The 15,624-nt window shown below is 33.5% G+C and overlaps 1 protein-coding gene and 1 long non-coding RNA gene across 2 annotated transcripts; one reads left to right on the top strand and one right to left on the bottom strand.

The window, feature by feature from the left end:
* Positions 1-1,413: 1,413 nt before the first annotated feature.
* On the bottom strand, positions 1,414-9,719 carry LOC128164121 (uncharacterized). The gene is made up of 5 exons (XM_052827867.1): positions 9,625-9,719; positions 6,143-6,300; positions 3,925-4,017; positions 3,157-3,339; positions 1,414-1,708 (listed from the first exon to the last, which is right to left on the bottom strand). The coding sequence occupies exons 2-5, from the start codon at positions 6,279-6,281 to the stop codon at positions 1,482-1,484; spliced, it is 642 nt and encodes a 213-aa protein (XP_052683827.1). The 5' UTR covers positions 6,282-6,300; positions 9,625-9,719; the 3' UTR covers positions 1,414-1,481.
* LOC128164124 (uncharacterized) lies at positions 3,284-4,077 on the top strand. The gene is made up of 2 exons (XR_008240902.1): positions 3,284-3,369; positions 3,909-4,077. It is a non-coding gene; the product is annotated as an uncharacterized LOC128164124 (long non-coding RNA).
* Positions 9,720-15,624: the final 5,905 nt, after the last annotated feature.

The raw sequence follows: 15,624 nt of genomic DNA, 5'->3' as shown, positions 1-15,624 counted from the left end.
TTTGCAACATACATAGGAGGCTCACCTGGTCTTCATAACTGTCTGTTCAGATATTTAAAGATCTTTCTGTCATTATATATTTTTTCTTGAAAATAAAAAACATTTTTTTTATTTAGTAAAGCTGTGTGTTATTTTATATCTTTAGCTTAAGGATGAGATATCGACTATGACCTGACCTTGCTTGGAAAATAAGATGATAAAAATCAAGTGATATTGTCTTTCTTTATTATTGCTCTAAACTTTCTTAAGCAAACTTGCATGGTTGCATAATGCCCCAAATGAAATTGCCTCCCATGTTTCGAAAGTTGTAAAATACCCATTTTATACTTTTTGCAAGATTGAAAGAGAGAGAGAGAGAGAATGAATAATTAAATATTTAAATGTATTATCATAATTAGAGTTGGAATCGAACAACAGGTAAACTTGTCATCTCTTATCTATACAGATTTAAAACTACACATATGTTCTAAGATATCAAACCTCAAACTGGTTTCAGCAATCGGTGTACATGTATCTAGATCAACCAGCCAACAGCACGCGTGCCTTGTAGTTTATGTATGCACATTTGCCTGTTATTTACATGTAGATTAAAACATGATCCCACACCGACAGCCATATCAGGAGGGATTAAATTTCTGAATAAGAGGTTTATATTTTCTCAGTTTAATAGAAGTTCTAGTACAACATTTTCATATACATGCATATATAAATAAATGAAGACGGTAATAAATAATTCTGGTTTTCTTTGACATACTTTATCAAAGTGGTGTCGTCAAATTTCAGGAAGAGAATGCGCATAATAATAAAATAACACTTATTTATTTAACAAGCAAACAAATGTCCGTACAAGATATTATGATGAACGTATACATTAAGAAATAACGAGTATATCATAAAGTAACGGTAGATACTATTACAATAGTAGTATTTTTGCTTTTCTTTGCTTTATCCTTTTCCTTTCATTGGACAGCACTAATATCATCATTATGAATTTTTACATTATTGATATCTTTTTTTTCAAACAAAACCAAACTCATCCAATAAATCTTCACAAGCAAAAAAACCCCGATAAACTCTAATCCGTGAAAGGGGGGGGGGGGGCTGTAGTGTATCTATAACTTAAATTTCACTCTTAATATCCTTATTTTCATTTCAATTTTTTGCCTACTTCCAAAAAAAAGGGGGGGGGGGGGCGGGGGCAACTCCATGATGATTCAATTTTTTATACGTAAATTTAAGAAAAATGATTGCTGTGTCTTTCTAAATATGGAAAAAAAATTATGTAGTTGGCTACCTTAAAATACTGATACATTTTCATACATTCTCGTTAGATTCCTTGAGCATTCAGATTTCACAAATAAATGGTACTAGTACACCTTTTATTCGCCATTTTGTTAAGCTGTCGAAAAAAAATTATGTAGTGGGCTACCTTATAAAATACTGATCCATTTTCATACATAATCGTTAGATTCCTGGAGCATTCAGATTTCACAAATAAATGTGTTTAGTGTGTCAGTGGTTGAGTAACCGACGAAACCTGTTTGCGCATTACTGGACTCATAACTCAGTCGCACACTGTTTGCTTCATTGTTATTAAGGACCCCCGTCGGTCCTGTGTAGGGCAAGGGTGTCCCATCGTCAGCCAAATATGGCGTCCCGACTGCACTTCGTGTCCCCTGTACCCACAGTCTTTGTATTCCGGCCGACACTGCAAAAAAAAAATAATAAGGAATAAAAAATATGGTATTTTGGTATAGAGAAGAATTTTTTGTCGTTCAAATCTTTACAATTACATGTATATACATAAAACCTTGATGTTACTTATTTGAAAACATTTTACGTCGCGGAAGTACGTTGAAAAAGACGTTTGCTTAATAATCTCAATATCATACAATTTTTCATTTTTTTATCATACATAAAGCTAGCACTTATAAAATTTGTATTACGGTTGTTATCTCATAAACCAGACAGGTACCCAGTCATACTGAATAACCACACGCGTATGCATGCTTTGAATTTCTGCCAACAAGCGCGTTGTTAGCGCATTATAAACATTTTTCTGTACGGCGTTATGAAATTTTGGTCGCACACCTGTCGCGTTACGGAATTTCTACAGAACCAACCCCGTGCGTGTTAACGCGTTATGAAAACTTCTGTAAAGTCGTCTGTGTTACCGTGTAATGTAAACCGGTCCTTGTCAGCGCAATGTAAATAGTAGGAGACTGGATGGGTCAACAAATTACCCATCACATCTAACTGAAAGTATTAGCGATGATATTTTGGCAAAAATTATCATTGTCTACAAAAGAATATTGCCAAAAGTCGTAAATTCATTCAATCTTCTTGATTGGTTTTCATCCAGGCTCATTGCGCAAGCAATGACTAGGCTATATATACATGTAGTTGCGGTGCACGACAGCGGATGTTGATGAAACAAGCGGTGAAACTGTTCTATGCGCAAAAATGTAGTTCCAACTTTAAAAAGAAGGTAGAATTAAAGCATGGCGTTTGGTCATTTTTGATATTTAAACATCATATGATATGATTACGTAATATATTGCTTGCATATCTGGTGTGCAAGTAATCATAATTTTTATCTGGTCTTAAAACCAGTGCTAGTAATTAAAGGGGCATGGTCACAATTTGGGTAAAAAATTATTTTGCCAATTTTAATGTTTACAATGCTTCAGGAAGGCATTTTTAATAGGCAATCAAAAATTGAGTGTCATTCGTTAAGTTATAAGCAAGTTACATAACTTACAATTCTTTGTTAAGTAAACAAAGTTTTTGTTTACATTTTGAATGTTGAAGTTAAAAATCCAGTTTATAGAACTAAAATTAATGTGTTAAACGTTCGGAACTGTTTATTTATGCTTAAAATGAATAAGAAGATAGACAAATCAGCTTGAAAAAAGATTTTTACTGGTACATATATATATATATTGAACCCATGTAAACAAAAACGGGGCACAAGTCTTGTTTACATGACAAAGAATTTTGATGATCCCTGTATATTGCTTATAACTCTATGACTGACTCTCAAATTTCATTTGATGATTAGAAATGCATTCCTAAACCATTGTAAATATTAAAAACAGAAAAAGTAGAATTTAACTAATATCTTGACCATGTCCCTTTTATTACAGGGAAACATACTTAATAATGACTGGAGCCTCGTGGCCTCTGCCTCGGAGTTGACCAGCAGTAGTCGCCCCCCATCGGCCTGACACAGAAGCTTGGCCTGGTCGTAGGTCAGAAGCGCCCCGACCTGGAGACGGTAGCAGCCCAGGAGCGAATCCTGAATGTAGTCCGGCGCCGTGCACGTGGATGTGGATGTGCCTAGAAATACAGGACTACGTCATTTAAAAGGTGGCTCATTACTACATGATTAAGGTGGCTCATTACTACATGATTAAGGTGGCTCATTACTACATGATTAAGGTGGCTCATTACTACATGATTAAGGTGGCTCATTACTACATGATTAAGATTGCTCATTACTACATGATTAAGGTGGCTCATTACTACATGATTAAGGTGGCTCATTACTACATGATTAAGGTGGCTAATTACTACATGATTAAGGTGGCTCACTACATTTTGAAGAGTTTCTTTAAACAGCAATTCAATTCTTGTTTATGAAAGATAATGATATACTAGTATCTGAAGTACATAAGACACAAAGGCAAAAATATGCAATTTTGTGGATAAATAATTGATTGTCGAAAATTCAGTTTTGAATGTCATTTTGTAGTGAAAATAAAGATACACATTTGTTTTTCAATAAATAAAACTAAAATTTATGATAATATATTTCCATGGACTATAGTGGGTTGTTATTATATTCTGATAAATATTAATATTACGAAACATGGTTTTTCACTTTTGCATAGTTATTTTATTTAAAGATCGAATATGATTTACCGGATGTGGCCGAGTCTCTGTTATAGAAGGACAGAAACATGATGCCAGCAGACAGTAGCGCCAACTCCTCAACACTGAACACGTAGTCCCCGGCTGAATAAAACCAAAAAAAAGTCTTTAGTTATTAAAAGTTGAATGATTGTTGTCCATTATTACTGTGGAATCATTAGATTTCGTGGTGGCTCAATTTTCGTGGAATTCGTGGGTACCTCTCATCAACGAAATAACATCCTTCACGGGTTGATAAATTAGGGTAATAAAGTCATATTTCCTTTTGTAGATATATAAAAATACGCGAAATTACGTCCACACGAACCTGTAAAATTTAAGCCATCCACGAAAATTGGCACCCATGAAATTTAATGATTTCACAATATATAAAAAGAATAGCTATCTATGATACCACTGCGAACATTTTGTCTCCTATTTACTGTATATATATACTGTATTAATGATTCACCGTAATTGATTATTACAGTTTGTTAATGATATAATTATAATCTTACTCTATGCTTCTAATGATACGGCTAATACAAATGTTTTGATTTAAAACCCCTGTAAATTAAATTAATGTTGAAATTTCACATTTTAAAAACCTCTACAATGAATAATAAAATTGGATTAATGCTGTTCTTGATCGTTTGATAATAGGAGATGGTGACATAGTCATACCACGTCATCTCTGCGGGGTTTTATAATATATTCACAAGGTATGATAAAAAGAGTAGGAATGGCAATTTCTAACCGGTTAACCGGTCACTCAGTCGGAACGAAGGTAACCGGTTACAAAATCAGAAATCGGTAAGTCGTCTTAAATACATAAAGTTGTACATTTTGATGAAATTTCATTTCCTATATTTCGAAACTTAAATCACTGGTATCTGAAGTTACATGTAAATTAGCATCGTCGCAAACCACGGTTTTGAGTCCACAAGTTTCCTCAAACATGATGGAGAGAATCGATGTGAATCACACGTGGGTCACCGACGATGGTAAATTAGTGACAGTTAAGGACACCCGTCGAAACGATTTGCGGTTTACCGATTAGCAGTTCTGCAATCGATTGCAATCTCTAATAAAAAGTAATATATAATTCAATACATCCTTTCACTAAAATACCACATTGGAGTACGCTTAACTACAATGTGTTTCAAATGAATACTTTCTCTACAATTTTTTTTTAAGTATAATTTAAAAAAAAATCGCTGTTTAATAGTTCCTCTCACTAAAAAGCTGCACTGCAGTAAAATGGTTAACTATGTACAGTGTGCTATTTGCAGAATAGATTTAATTATTTTTTTTTATATTAAAAAATCCTATCCATAAAATCCTTTTGTTCGAAATGCTGATTTGCAGCATGATAAAAAGCAATGTGTAATCCATCTTTTAACTGCAATGCTGTAATGCAATATCAAATGGTTAAGATGGCTGAACGGTCGTGGCCAATTTTTAGACTTTTTTAATCTCTAAGAAGAGTTCTGTTTAAAGATAAACTAATTAATAAGACTCAATGATAGTTCACAACTAAACTGATCCTATACTGTGAAATCATTTAAACTTGTGAATTTTTTGTTCATTCTAGAGGATGTCATTTCGTGGATGCGTCGGTTACTGTTTCAGTAACAAAGATAAATCTTTCTTAAATTGTATTTGTTGAGGATTTAAATTCGTGGGGGAGGACTACCCACGAAAACCACGAAAATTGAGCCACCACGAACTCTAATGATTCCACAGTATTTGGAAATTTAAGGTAGAACTGATGGTTAATTTGTCTACCGTCCAGCCTCCATACATAATACAATCTTTGACTATATAATCGTTTTAGTAGAATTGGTTTTGGGGGGTTTTATTTGAAGTATGATAAAAAAAAAAACATCGTGAACTAGAATAATGTGTTGTGTAGAGTATGCAAAACATTGTGCTACAAATCGTGCCCTAGAAATACTGTTTAAGAGGCCTGGATGGTCGTAGCCATTTTAAGACTATTTTAATCTTCTAAAGAAGGAGAGTTCTGTATAAATGAAGATTTAAGTTTAATGATCAAATTGTAAATTTAAAATATTTGGATATTTTTCTTTACTAAATGTTAGTTTATGGCAAAAAATCTCAGATTTCAAAGTTTAAGGACGCTCTAAAGGTTAATTTATTGACCATCCAGCCTCCCGAATTACAATGATGTGCGACCATATCAAGAAACATAGAATGTATATATACTTACAGACAGAAAACGCTAGAGCAGTGCCGACCACCGCGGTGCTCAGGAGGATGCGGTTGTTTGTTGTCAGAGCAGCGGTAGAAATAACCATTTGTGATATCACCAAGCACAGAATTAGACATTTCATCACGTCTCTCCTCATTGTGTCGTCTGCCTATTATCTGCAATTTTTTTTCAAGACAAAAATTATATAATCAAAATTTTAGATCACATTCATATAAGAATGGAAATCGAAACAAGTGGAACATTGCCATATTGCTCCTATTGGCAACACGAGTTGTATTGGGCCTGTCTACAAATTCGGTCCAATCTAACCCTACCCAATGTTAAGTACACGAAAGTGTAATATTACACCCTGATCTGTGCTTCTCTCTAGCCAAAGGGCTCATCGTGTGCATGGACCTACTTTTATATTATATAACATACTGGTTTACTTAGGTATTCGTTTCACGAGTTTTGACCTTCGTAAACTGCATACCGGTATTTTCTTCAGAAGAATTGCTCTTTTTTTAAAGAAAGAAATATAGACTTTCTCCAGACCTTGAATTTCGGTACTATCTCTGATGCCATACCAGTATTGTGCGGACACGACACGACTTTTACCATCTCTCTCTCTCTCTCTCTCTCTCTCTCTCTCTCTCTCTCTCTCTCTCTCTCTCTCTCTCTCTCTCTCTCTCTCTCTCTCTCTCCCCCCGATGTTGTTCAGTTTGAGAGAAAAGTTATGGAGGCTGAATGGTCAACAAATTAACGATCAGATCCACCTCAAATTTTATATATGATTAGTTTAGCAATAAGCCATCATTTAGCATAGGAAAAATCTATTTATTTTACATTTTTATGTCGGGGTATTTTTCTATATTTTTATATAGAGCTCTTCTTCTAAAGGAGATCAAAACAGTCTAAATATTGTTATATGTACATATCGACCATCGAACCCTATAGGAGCAATTGTGAGTTCACAAAATGCTCCTGAATCGTGAGGTTTTGTTTTATAAACATACATTCTTCTTTGTAAGGTGTTCTTTGCAAATTTTTCTCCTAATGATTTTTAGATTGACTTTTCCGTGCATCAGTTATTCATTAAGCATGGCTGAAAAGGATTTAATTTTGTGGACACGGTGTAAACTGGACTTATTGGGGTTATTAGAGTTTTCAGAACGCCAAACCTTTAATTCATTATTTCCTAATTATTTCCTTAAGAAAAAGGAGCAAATTATTTACACTTCAAAATAATTCAATTAAAATTGTCTTGTGCGAAGATTGTTGAAAATGTCTGTCAGTGGTTGGGAAGGGAACGTACACATGCATATGTGAAATACCATAACCAACTGCCGAGATTGCAAAATTAGACACCGATCAAATTAGCCCCTGGTTGTTCATCTGGAAACCGTATAATTTCGTAACACTACATGATATGACTGTTACATCTTTAATTATGGAAAACACCTTGTGATATAACTGTCCATTGCACGGGCAACACTTAGAATTATGTAACGAGATATTGTGCAGGTACATTATAGCAGCCGTAAGGAAACCAATGTAAACTTTTCAGACAACATTTTCTAGACATGCGCGTTGCTCTCTCTTTTTTTGGTTCTCATCCACCCGCAGTTATAAGACATCTCTTAATAATAAAAAGTGTTTTTATAAATTGTTTGTTTATAGATGTATATATATTATGCACTTTCCCGCTTGTATCATTTATATGTAGGTTATATTGCGAGAAATTAAATCAAGGAAAAAAAGGAGTTCTGAAAATAACAACCTCTTAAGAATAAGATATAAAAACATTTTTAAGCATATGATATTGTAACTTTTTAAGAATGGGATATAATAAAGATTTTAAGAATAGGATTTAACATTTTAAGATTAGGCCATAATAAACAGATTAAGAATGGGATATAATAAACAGTTTAAGAATGGGATATAATTAACAATTTAAGAATAGGATGTAATAAACATTTTAAGATTGGGATATAATAAATATTTTTAGATAAGGATATAATAAACATTATAAGATTAGGATATAATAAACATTTTTAGATTAGGATATAATAAACATTAAAAGAATAGGATATAATAAACATTTTAAGATGAAGATATATAATAAACATTTTAAGATTAGGATTATAATTAACATTATAAGGTTAGGATATAATCAACATTTTTAGATTAAAATATCATAAACATTTTAAGATTAGGATATGATAAACATTTTTAGATAAGGATAAAATAAACATTATAAGATTAGGATATAATCAACATTTTTAGATTAAAATATCATAAACATTTTAAGATTAGGATATGATAAACATTATAAGGTTAGGATATGATAAACATTTTAAGATTAGGATATGATAAACATTTTAAGATCAGGATATGATAAACTTTTTAAGAATAGGATATAATAAACATTTTGAGATTAGGATATAATAAACATTATAAGGTTAGGATATGATAATCAAAACATTTTTAGATTAAAATATCATAAACATTATAAGATTAGGATATAATAAAAAAAATTAAGATTTGGAAATTAGACATTTTCAGATTAGAATATAATAAATATTTTAAGATAAGGAATAACAGCTTTTTGGCATGTAGTGATCAATACTACAATCATGCACGGATCCAGCAAATTTTGCCCGGATGGGGGGGGGGGGGTTTAGTCAAAATAAATAAAATGTTTTTTAGATGGATCAAAGGCATATTTGTGGTAATTTACTTTATGAACATAAAAAGTTTGAGTTAAGAAGGAGAAGGGTCACTCTGGAACCCCTGGATTATGTAGTTTTGTAAATTTTAGTTGAAATAAGTTGTTACTGTGCCGCATAATCTCATGCGACTTTTTCAGATTTTTTAAAATAATATAATCACTACGTGAAACACTTCCCGATTAAAGGTCAGCAAGACCTATTTTATAAAACTTGTTGTCATGAAATTCCCGGTATTATAAATGATTGGTGAAAACCTTCTCAATTTTTTAGAATATTGTTTCCTTCTTTCAAATAATTTTCAGTTGTTAATAATTCCACTTCTATCAGCTGATAATTTCAAATTTGTTAATCAATAAAATACAATATAAACAAGATCAAGTTTTTATGAGTTACTAGATTAAGAAATAAGCAATAGTGATAAAATCCTGAAAAGATCTAACACTAATCTTGGTCAAAGCAAATTTATAAAGTTTGTTCTTAACGCATAGCTTTAGCAAAACGTTCTTATTTTAAATTTCATGCAATTAATTTATAAAATCATCTACTTTAATAAAAACAATCCCTATTTAAGCAACAACAACCCCCCCCCCAAAAAAAAAAACCCAAAATAAAACACCCCCCCCCCCCCCTCTAAAAAGGGTTGTATTACAATAAATTCTATCAAAATGGTGAAATACATTATTTTTAGTTTGATAAAGTATAATAAATCACTCATATAACAAACACTGTAGGTAAATAAAAACAAATAAAAAGAACATAAATTCTCACCTCCACCACGGAGTCCTAGCGATGAATGCTGTAAAGATGTATAACCTGGTACATGTCGTAGAGACCCGAAGTCCATCTCCATGTAGAAGGATGGCCCCCAGGAGAGCATGACATCTCACGTGGATCAAGGTTGCATCACTTACCCAACACCCCGCGAAAACCAGCCGTGTACAACCCTGTAAAGCCCGAGCTTTTCGAATGAAGTTCTGTTTTGTTTTGTTTTTTGGGGGTTTTTTTTGTATATCATTAGATGACCTTACCAAAATATAGGCGACAGATTATGTAGTAGTACATGTAAATGGCTTTCCGAATTAAGTTTTTTTCCCTATTCAACTAGATTTTTACCCGTGCATGCACGGGTCGACATTGCATATGATATCGGACATAAATTTACGAAATAGATACATCGACACACCGTATATTGTTGACATTTGCATAACCAAGCATTAAGCCTATAATAATGCTATTAATTTCACTGAGTTGGAATAATGTAACTTTGTCTGGGGAAAGGCCTTCATGCACCACATTAAAATCCCTCCCATATACCCGTAATGTAGTGCTTACAAAAATTGCAGAATCGCTCCAAAACGATTTTGGAGAAAATTAATAAAGCTGCATTGAAAATAACAGTCAAATCGTTCATAACAAACCATTTTGAAGCTGTATAAATACGTTTCTTCAAAAAGTGTAATTCTATAATTGCAGAATTCAACTTTTTTTCAACAATGTTTTTTACACACCATGTTGACATTCGAAACTCTACAGATTCTAATTTATGAAAAATGCCATTTTCAGACCAAAAAAAAGACCCTTCAATGTATCAACAATATTTCATTTTAATACGTAACGGTAGGATTTTTGTAGGCACCGTGATAGAGTAAATTTTCCAAATCAGTGCCTCTACCCACCCCCTCCCCCTTTTAAAGTAAATCCAACTAACCATGCATCCGTTAGAGACGTCAAATTAATTAAATACATGTATAAAACTGACTTCACTGAAAGTGTGAATCCGTTATATAGTGTATTCGCTGTAACAGTGTTTTACTGTATACTAAAGCTCGGGGCCACGGTGAACTGTCAAAAGTCAGAATTTATGTGTACCAACTCGCCCATTAATGCAATAATCTGATCCGATATTATAACTTGGCTATACAGTAGCATATTCCTGTTGATTCGCTTCCTTCTCTATATACATCCAAACTTGTCATGTCCGTGTGATGTAGTCGTGAAAATGTATTTAGAAGGTTTGATAACTGTGACCCTTTTTTGACTATATTCATCTCCTTGAGATGAAGAGTTCTAATCTTAAAGCTACTAGTATATAGTATTAAGATTTTTTCTTTCTTAAACTTAATAGGTATATCTTTTAATATCATATCATAAATTTTAAGATAGATATAATTTGTTGACCATTCAGCCTTCTTCAGGTAGTATGGGATAAGTACATTACAATCAAAATACTTTCATCGATTTAGAATTTTCACATTCTACAATACTCGTCCAAAAAATATGTTTGAAATCTTTTAAAAAAAAGGTAAAATTATAAAAGCCCCCGCGGGATTCGAACACATCACTTACAGATTCGCAGTTAATGCTCTAACCTATTGCGCCACACTGTTTAGTGCCAAACTTGGGAAAGAAAAAACTTATAAAATACTAGTAATACTTGATTTTATTGTTTATTTCGATAGGAAATACATCACAACATGGAATTGTCCCATTTCACCTTAAGCAATTCGCAATATACATGCTATGTAGCTACTTGATTCAATTCTAACCAGTTTATCGATTGGTCGAAACCGTCAGCAAAACTAAAAAGAAAACAATTAATGACTGTAATAAATAATAACTTCGTATGTAAGAAAAATTTACTATTTATTGTATCTTGCATACAGATGTACATTAACAAAATTTAAGGTAATTCTACTTACCCATAATGATTAAATCGATATTTTTTTTTATCAGAAATAATTTAAATATAAACAATAAAACGCTTTCTTTGATGATTCATGCGGGTTTTGGAGGTAGCGACCATTGTAGAAAAATAACATAGTTCTTAAAACGCGGGTTATTTGTTTTTTGTTTCCCTGCAATGCTACCTTCATACCAGCATGAATCACCAAAGAAAGTATTTTGTTATTTAAATCTTTACTTTTGATATCTCTACTGTCCGTTGACCTCGTTTACAATCTTTTTTATTTTTTATTTTTTTTGCCTTTCCGGACTTCTGTGGTGGTGACCTCTCCGCCGCCATAGAATGGTGTAAAGCCCTTTCACCATGTCAACTTCGTCATAAAGCTATCGGAACCAGAAGATAAAACATTGTACTGATTTGTTTACATGGAAACTATATATTTCTTTCATATTGATGAGACAAATTTATTAGAACAAAATTAAAATCAAAATTTTACGAAAATAAAACCCACTACATGATATATATATCACCATGTAAAATGTATATTTTACATGTTGCGAACATTTTCTATAGTTTAGCTTGTTGGTAAATTAACGTATTTACTCTTCTTAATTATCGTGAAATTCCTCCTGACTGTGATGTGATAGAATGTAAATTAATGTTTATCAAACGTCTTAACTGTAACAAAGAAATAGGACATCAAAGTAATCAAGTGTAGCTTTGGGAAAGATACTTATTAGAAAGGCGGGATTGAAGGACAATGGTTTCAACTAAGAAATGTGTGTTTGACACTAATAGAGTTAATGCAATTACATAACAATTAGCGGATTAACGCAGGTGAATAAATGGGCGTTTACCTGGACGATGGTCAGTTAGGATCAAGAAATATATTCTCTGATTGGGTGATTTATACATGTCAATTATTTAGAGGGTCACGCCAGTAATATAATATTATATGTTTTAGAGATGATTGAAGTTAGTTGAATAGAGTCAGAGTTCGATAGATAGAGGTTAAGAGTCAAGATACAAGTCGTCCGTCTAATCCGTTACGTTTTCCCTCACTGTCATATGTAGGTTAACATTAAGTTAGAATTATTAATAAGCGCGTTCCCCCTTTTTTAATGTGTACGGAGTGGAGAGTAACTGTTTGTATAATTGTGTTATTAACTGGAATAAATGTGGAAAATACAGCGAGTGTTGAGCTAATTCCCTAGTAATCGCCCGGTACAGAAAATACCCCATACGGTACAAACCCGGCGGTTATAATTGGTGGATGAATCCTAAGGGTAATTACAACGCCCGGGGCTGCTGCATATATTTTGCAGTAGTCAGATCCTGGACCTCTTCGGCCAGCGAGTTCCCCCATTGAACATCAACTCAGTCTCAACGTAACAACGATGGACAACAAAAATTCCAGCCGCCATGAGCTATGCAGACAGTTTTCTCTGTTCATCACCAGGAAACAACGGTCAACTGTAGAAACTGCAGCTGTCCTCAAACGTCCGTCACAGGTGTAAGAAAATCAAAGAACAGAGAAAACAAAATGTGATATTCCATTCAAAACACGAGGACGTGTTTTCCCCGGAGCGGTGGGAAACTATCACCGTGCAAAATTCACTGTTTAATTATAACTTTATTTTGGACTTTACTTTTAAAATTCAACATCTGTTTCGTAATATTTTCTCACAGTTTATTTCTTACAAAGTTACTTATTTATTTAGTGATTGACACTTTTCGGACTCTATATGTGATTTCAAAGAGACAGAGTGCCATGTCTCAAGGACTGTTAATCTCTTAAAACAACATTGTGCAATTATCAGTTTTTCATGTCTTGGACATCAAAGACTCATTGAATTTATTTAATTATTTGATAACTGTCAATATTTCACTCAGCTTACTTATGTCATCACCTGTCAATTTATAGTCATTGTTCAGATTCCTTTATATAGTTTTGTACAATTGTCAATCGACAGTCTGGAATACGGCGGCCAGCCTCGGCCACGTCCGACTCACCCAGAGTCCGGAGGCCACTACTGGCCATATCCGACTTGTTTGTAAAATGTCTGTCTGTTAAAATGTTGCCATCGTTGAATCTCGACCAATAAATACGGAATCCTTCATCACTTGGTTTATTTCTCTGGAACTGTATACTGGTGGACCTTCGGGAATACGGCAAACCTACCCTTCGTTTTAGCTTACGGCCCACAGCGCGCCTCAACCTTATACCCTTTACGCCAACATTCCCTCACCCGGTTCGTACTGCACACGACCGATGCAGATCCAGAAGAATTCCCTAGCACCGTGCAAATCTACGCGGTCACAATTGGTGGAGAATATTATAACCGCCGGGTTTGTACCGTATGGGGTATTTTCTGTACCGGGCGATTACTAGGGAATTAGCTCAACACTCGCTGTATTTTCCACATTTATTCCAGTTAATAACACAATTATACAAACAGTTACTCTCCACTCCGTACACATTAAAAAAGGGGGAACGCGCTTATTAATAATTCTAACTTAATGTTAACCTACATATGACAGTGAGGGAAAACGTAACGGATTAGACGGACGACTTGTATCTTGACTCTTAACCTCTATCTATCGAACTCTGACTCTATTCAACTAACTTCAATCATCTCTAAAACATATAATATTATATTACTGGCGTGACCCTCTAAATAATTGACATGTATAAATCACCCAATCAGAGAATATATTTCTTGATCCTAACTGACCATCGTCCAGGTAAACGCCCATTTATTCACCTGCGTTAATCCGCTAATTGTTATGTAATTGCATTAACTCTATTAGTGTCAAACACACATTTCTTAGTTGAAACCATTGTCCTTCAATCCCGCCTTTCTAATAAGTATCTTTCCCAAAGCTACACTTGATTACTTTGATGTCCTATTTATTATCACCATGTAAAATGTATATTTTACATGTTGATATATAGATCATGACACTTCATTAAGAAATCAAAACATCTTTTTTTTTAATCAAATATCATTCTGTTAGATATGTATAGTGGCAAAATGCTATTTCATTTGTGAGAATTGCTTTTTCCAATGAACGAATTTGGCAAGGTTCCTTAAGAGAGCTCTATGGTCGGGACCATTTTTATATTAAATTGATCTCCTTTGGAAGAAAAGCTCTATACAAAAGTATAGGAAAATACTCAAATTCAAAATTCAAAATTTATTGATTTTTTCTTTAGTTTATAATAGTTTATAGGTAAGCAAATCATTTCTTAAAGTTTTACATAGATTCGATGGTTAATTTGTAGACCACTGAGCCTCATTGAACAAACCTATATCGACTGAATCGTGCAATGCCCATAGATTGGAATCACCTTTATATAAGGAATAAGGAATCATTCTTTGAGTATTATGAGATGATAATTTCGGTCGGGGCGTGATCAAATCCAATAAAGCCTGAAGGGCTTTATGATAGATTTGATCACGCCACGACCGAAATTATCACCTTATAATATTCAAAGAATGATTCCTTATTACTTATATTTATATATTTTTTAGCCATCGTACGATTAAATATTTAAATATAAATAAGCAAACCCCGCTGGCGCCTCAATTTGGCGTCACTTGTATTCTGGGTTATATAGTACAAAATCGATACGTAATGTTATCACAGGCAAAGACACTTGAAATGTAAATATACAAGAATCTTCTTGTCAAACTTGAAATCAGCCTTGAAACGCGAGCTTCTACGTTTTATCTATTTTCTTTTGAGTAGTTGGCTATGGCTATCCACTTCTCAAAAGATAATACATGTACGTTTTATTGTGTTTGTTGCTGAAAATAAATTGATAAAAACACGACCTCCTCCCCCAACCAAAGACTGAGGTTAAAAGTGCATGCACGAGATTTGATAAATGGACATAGTTATCGTTTGTTTGTACGTCATTGGGGATGGACAGGTATACGCACTTGGTCAGCCATACCTGTTGTAATTACTACACCTGTACATTGTACTAGAATGCATTCGTCTGACAGCCACAAAATGTTATTGATGCGTTCCCTTTTGGCACAAATTGATAATTTATTGGAACAAAACAATCGGCCTGA

This window comes from Crassostrea angulata, chromosome 9 (assembly GCF_025612915.1).
Source record: "Crassostrea angulata isolate pt1a10 chromosome 9, ASM2561291v2, whole genome shotgun sequence".
Classification (NCBI taxonomy): Eukaryota; Metazoa; Mollusca; class Bivalvia; order Ostreida; family Ostreidae; genus Magallana; species Magallana angulata.
Note: the sequence above shows the minus strand (reverse complement) of the source record. Positions and strands in the feature narration are given on the sequence as shown.

Bases quoted from the DNA above. Each gene is read 5' to 3' on its own strand.
- LOC128164121 (XM_052827867.1), bottom strand. From the start codon at position 6,281: ATGAGGAGAGACGTGATGAAATGTCTAATTCTGTGCTTGGTGATATCA. The intron at 4,018-6,142 runs GTAAGTATATAT...GGTTTTATTCAG, and splicing joins TGCTCTAGCGTTTTCTGTCT to CCGGGGACTACGTGTTCAGT. The intron at 1,709-3,156 runs GTATGTTTCCCT...TTTTTTTTGCAG, and splicing joins GAGGCTCCAGTCATTATTAA to TGTCGGCCGGAATACAAAGA.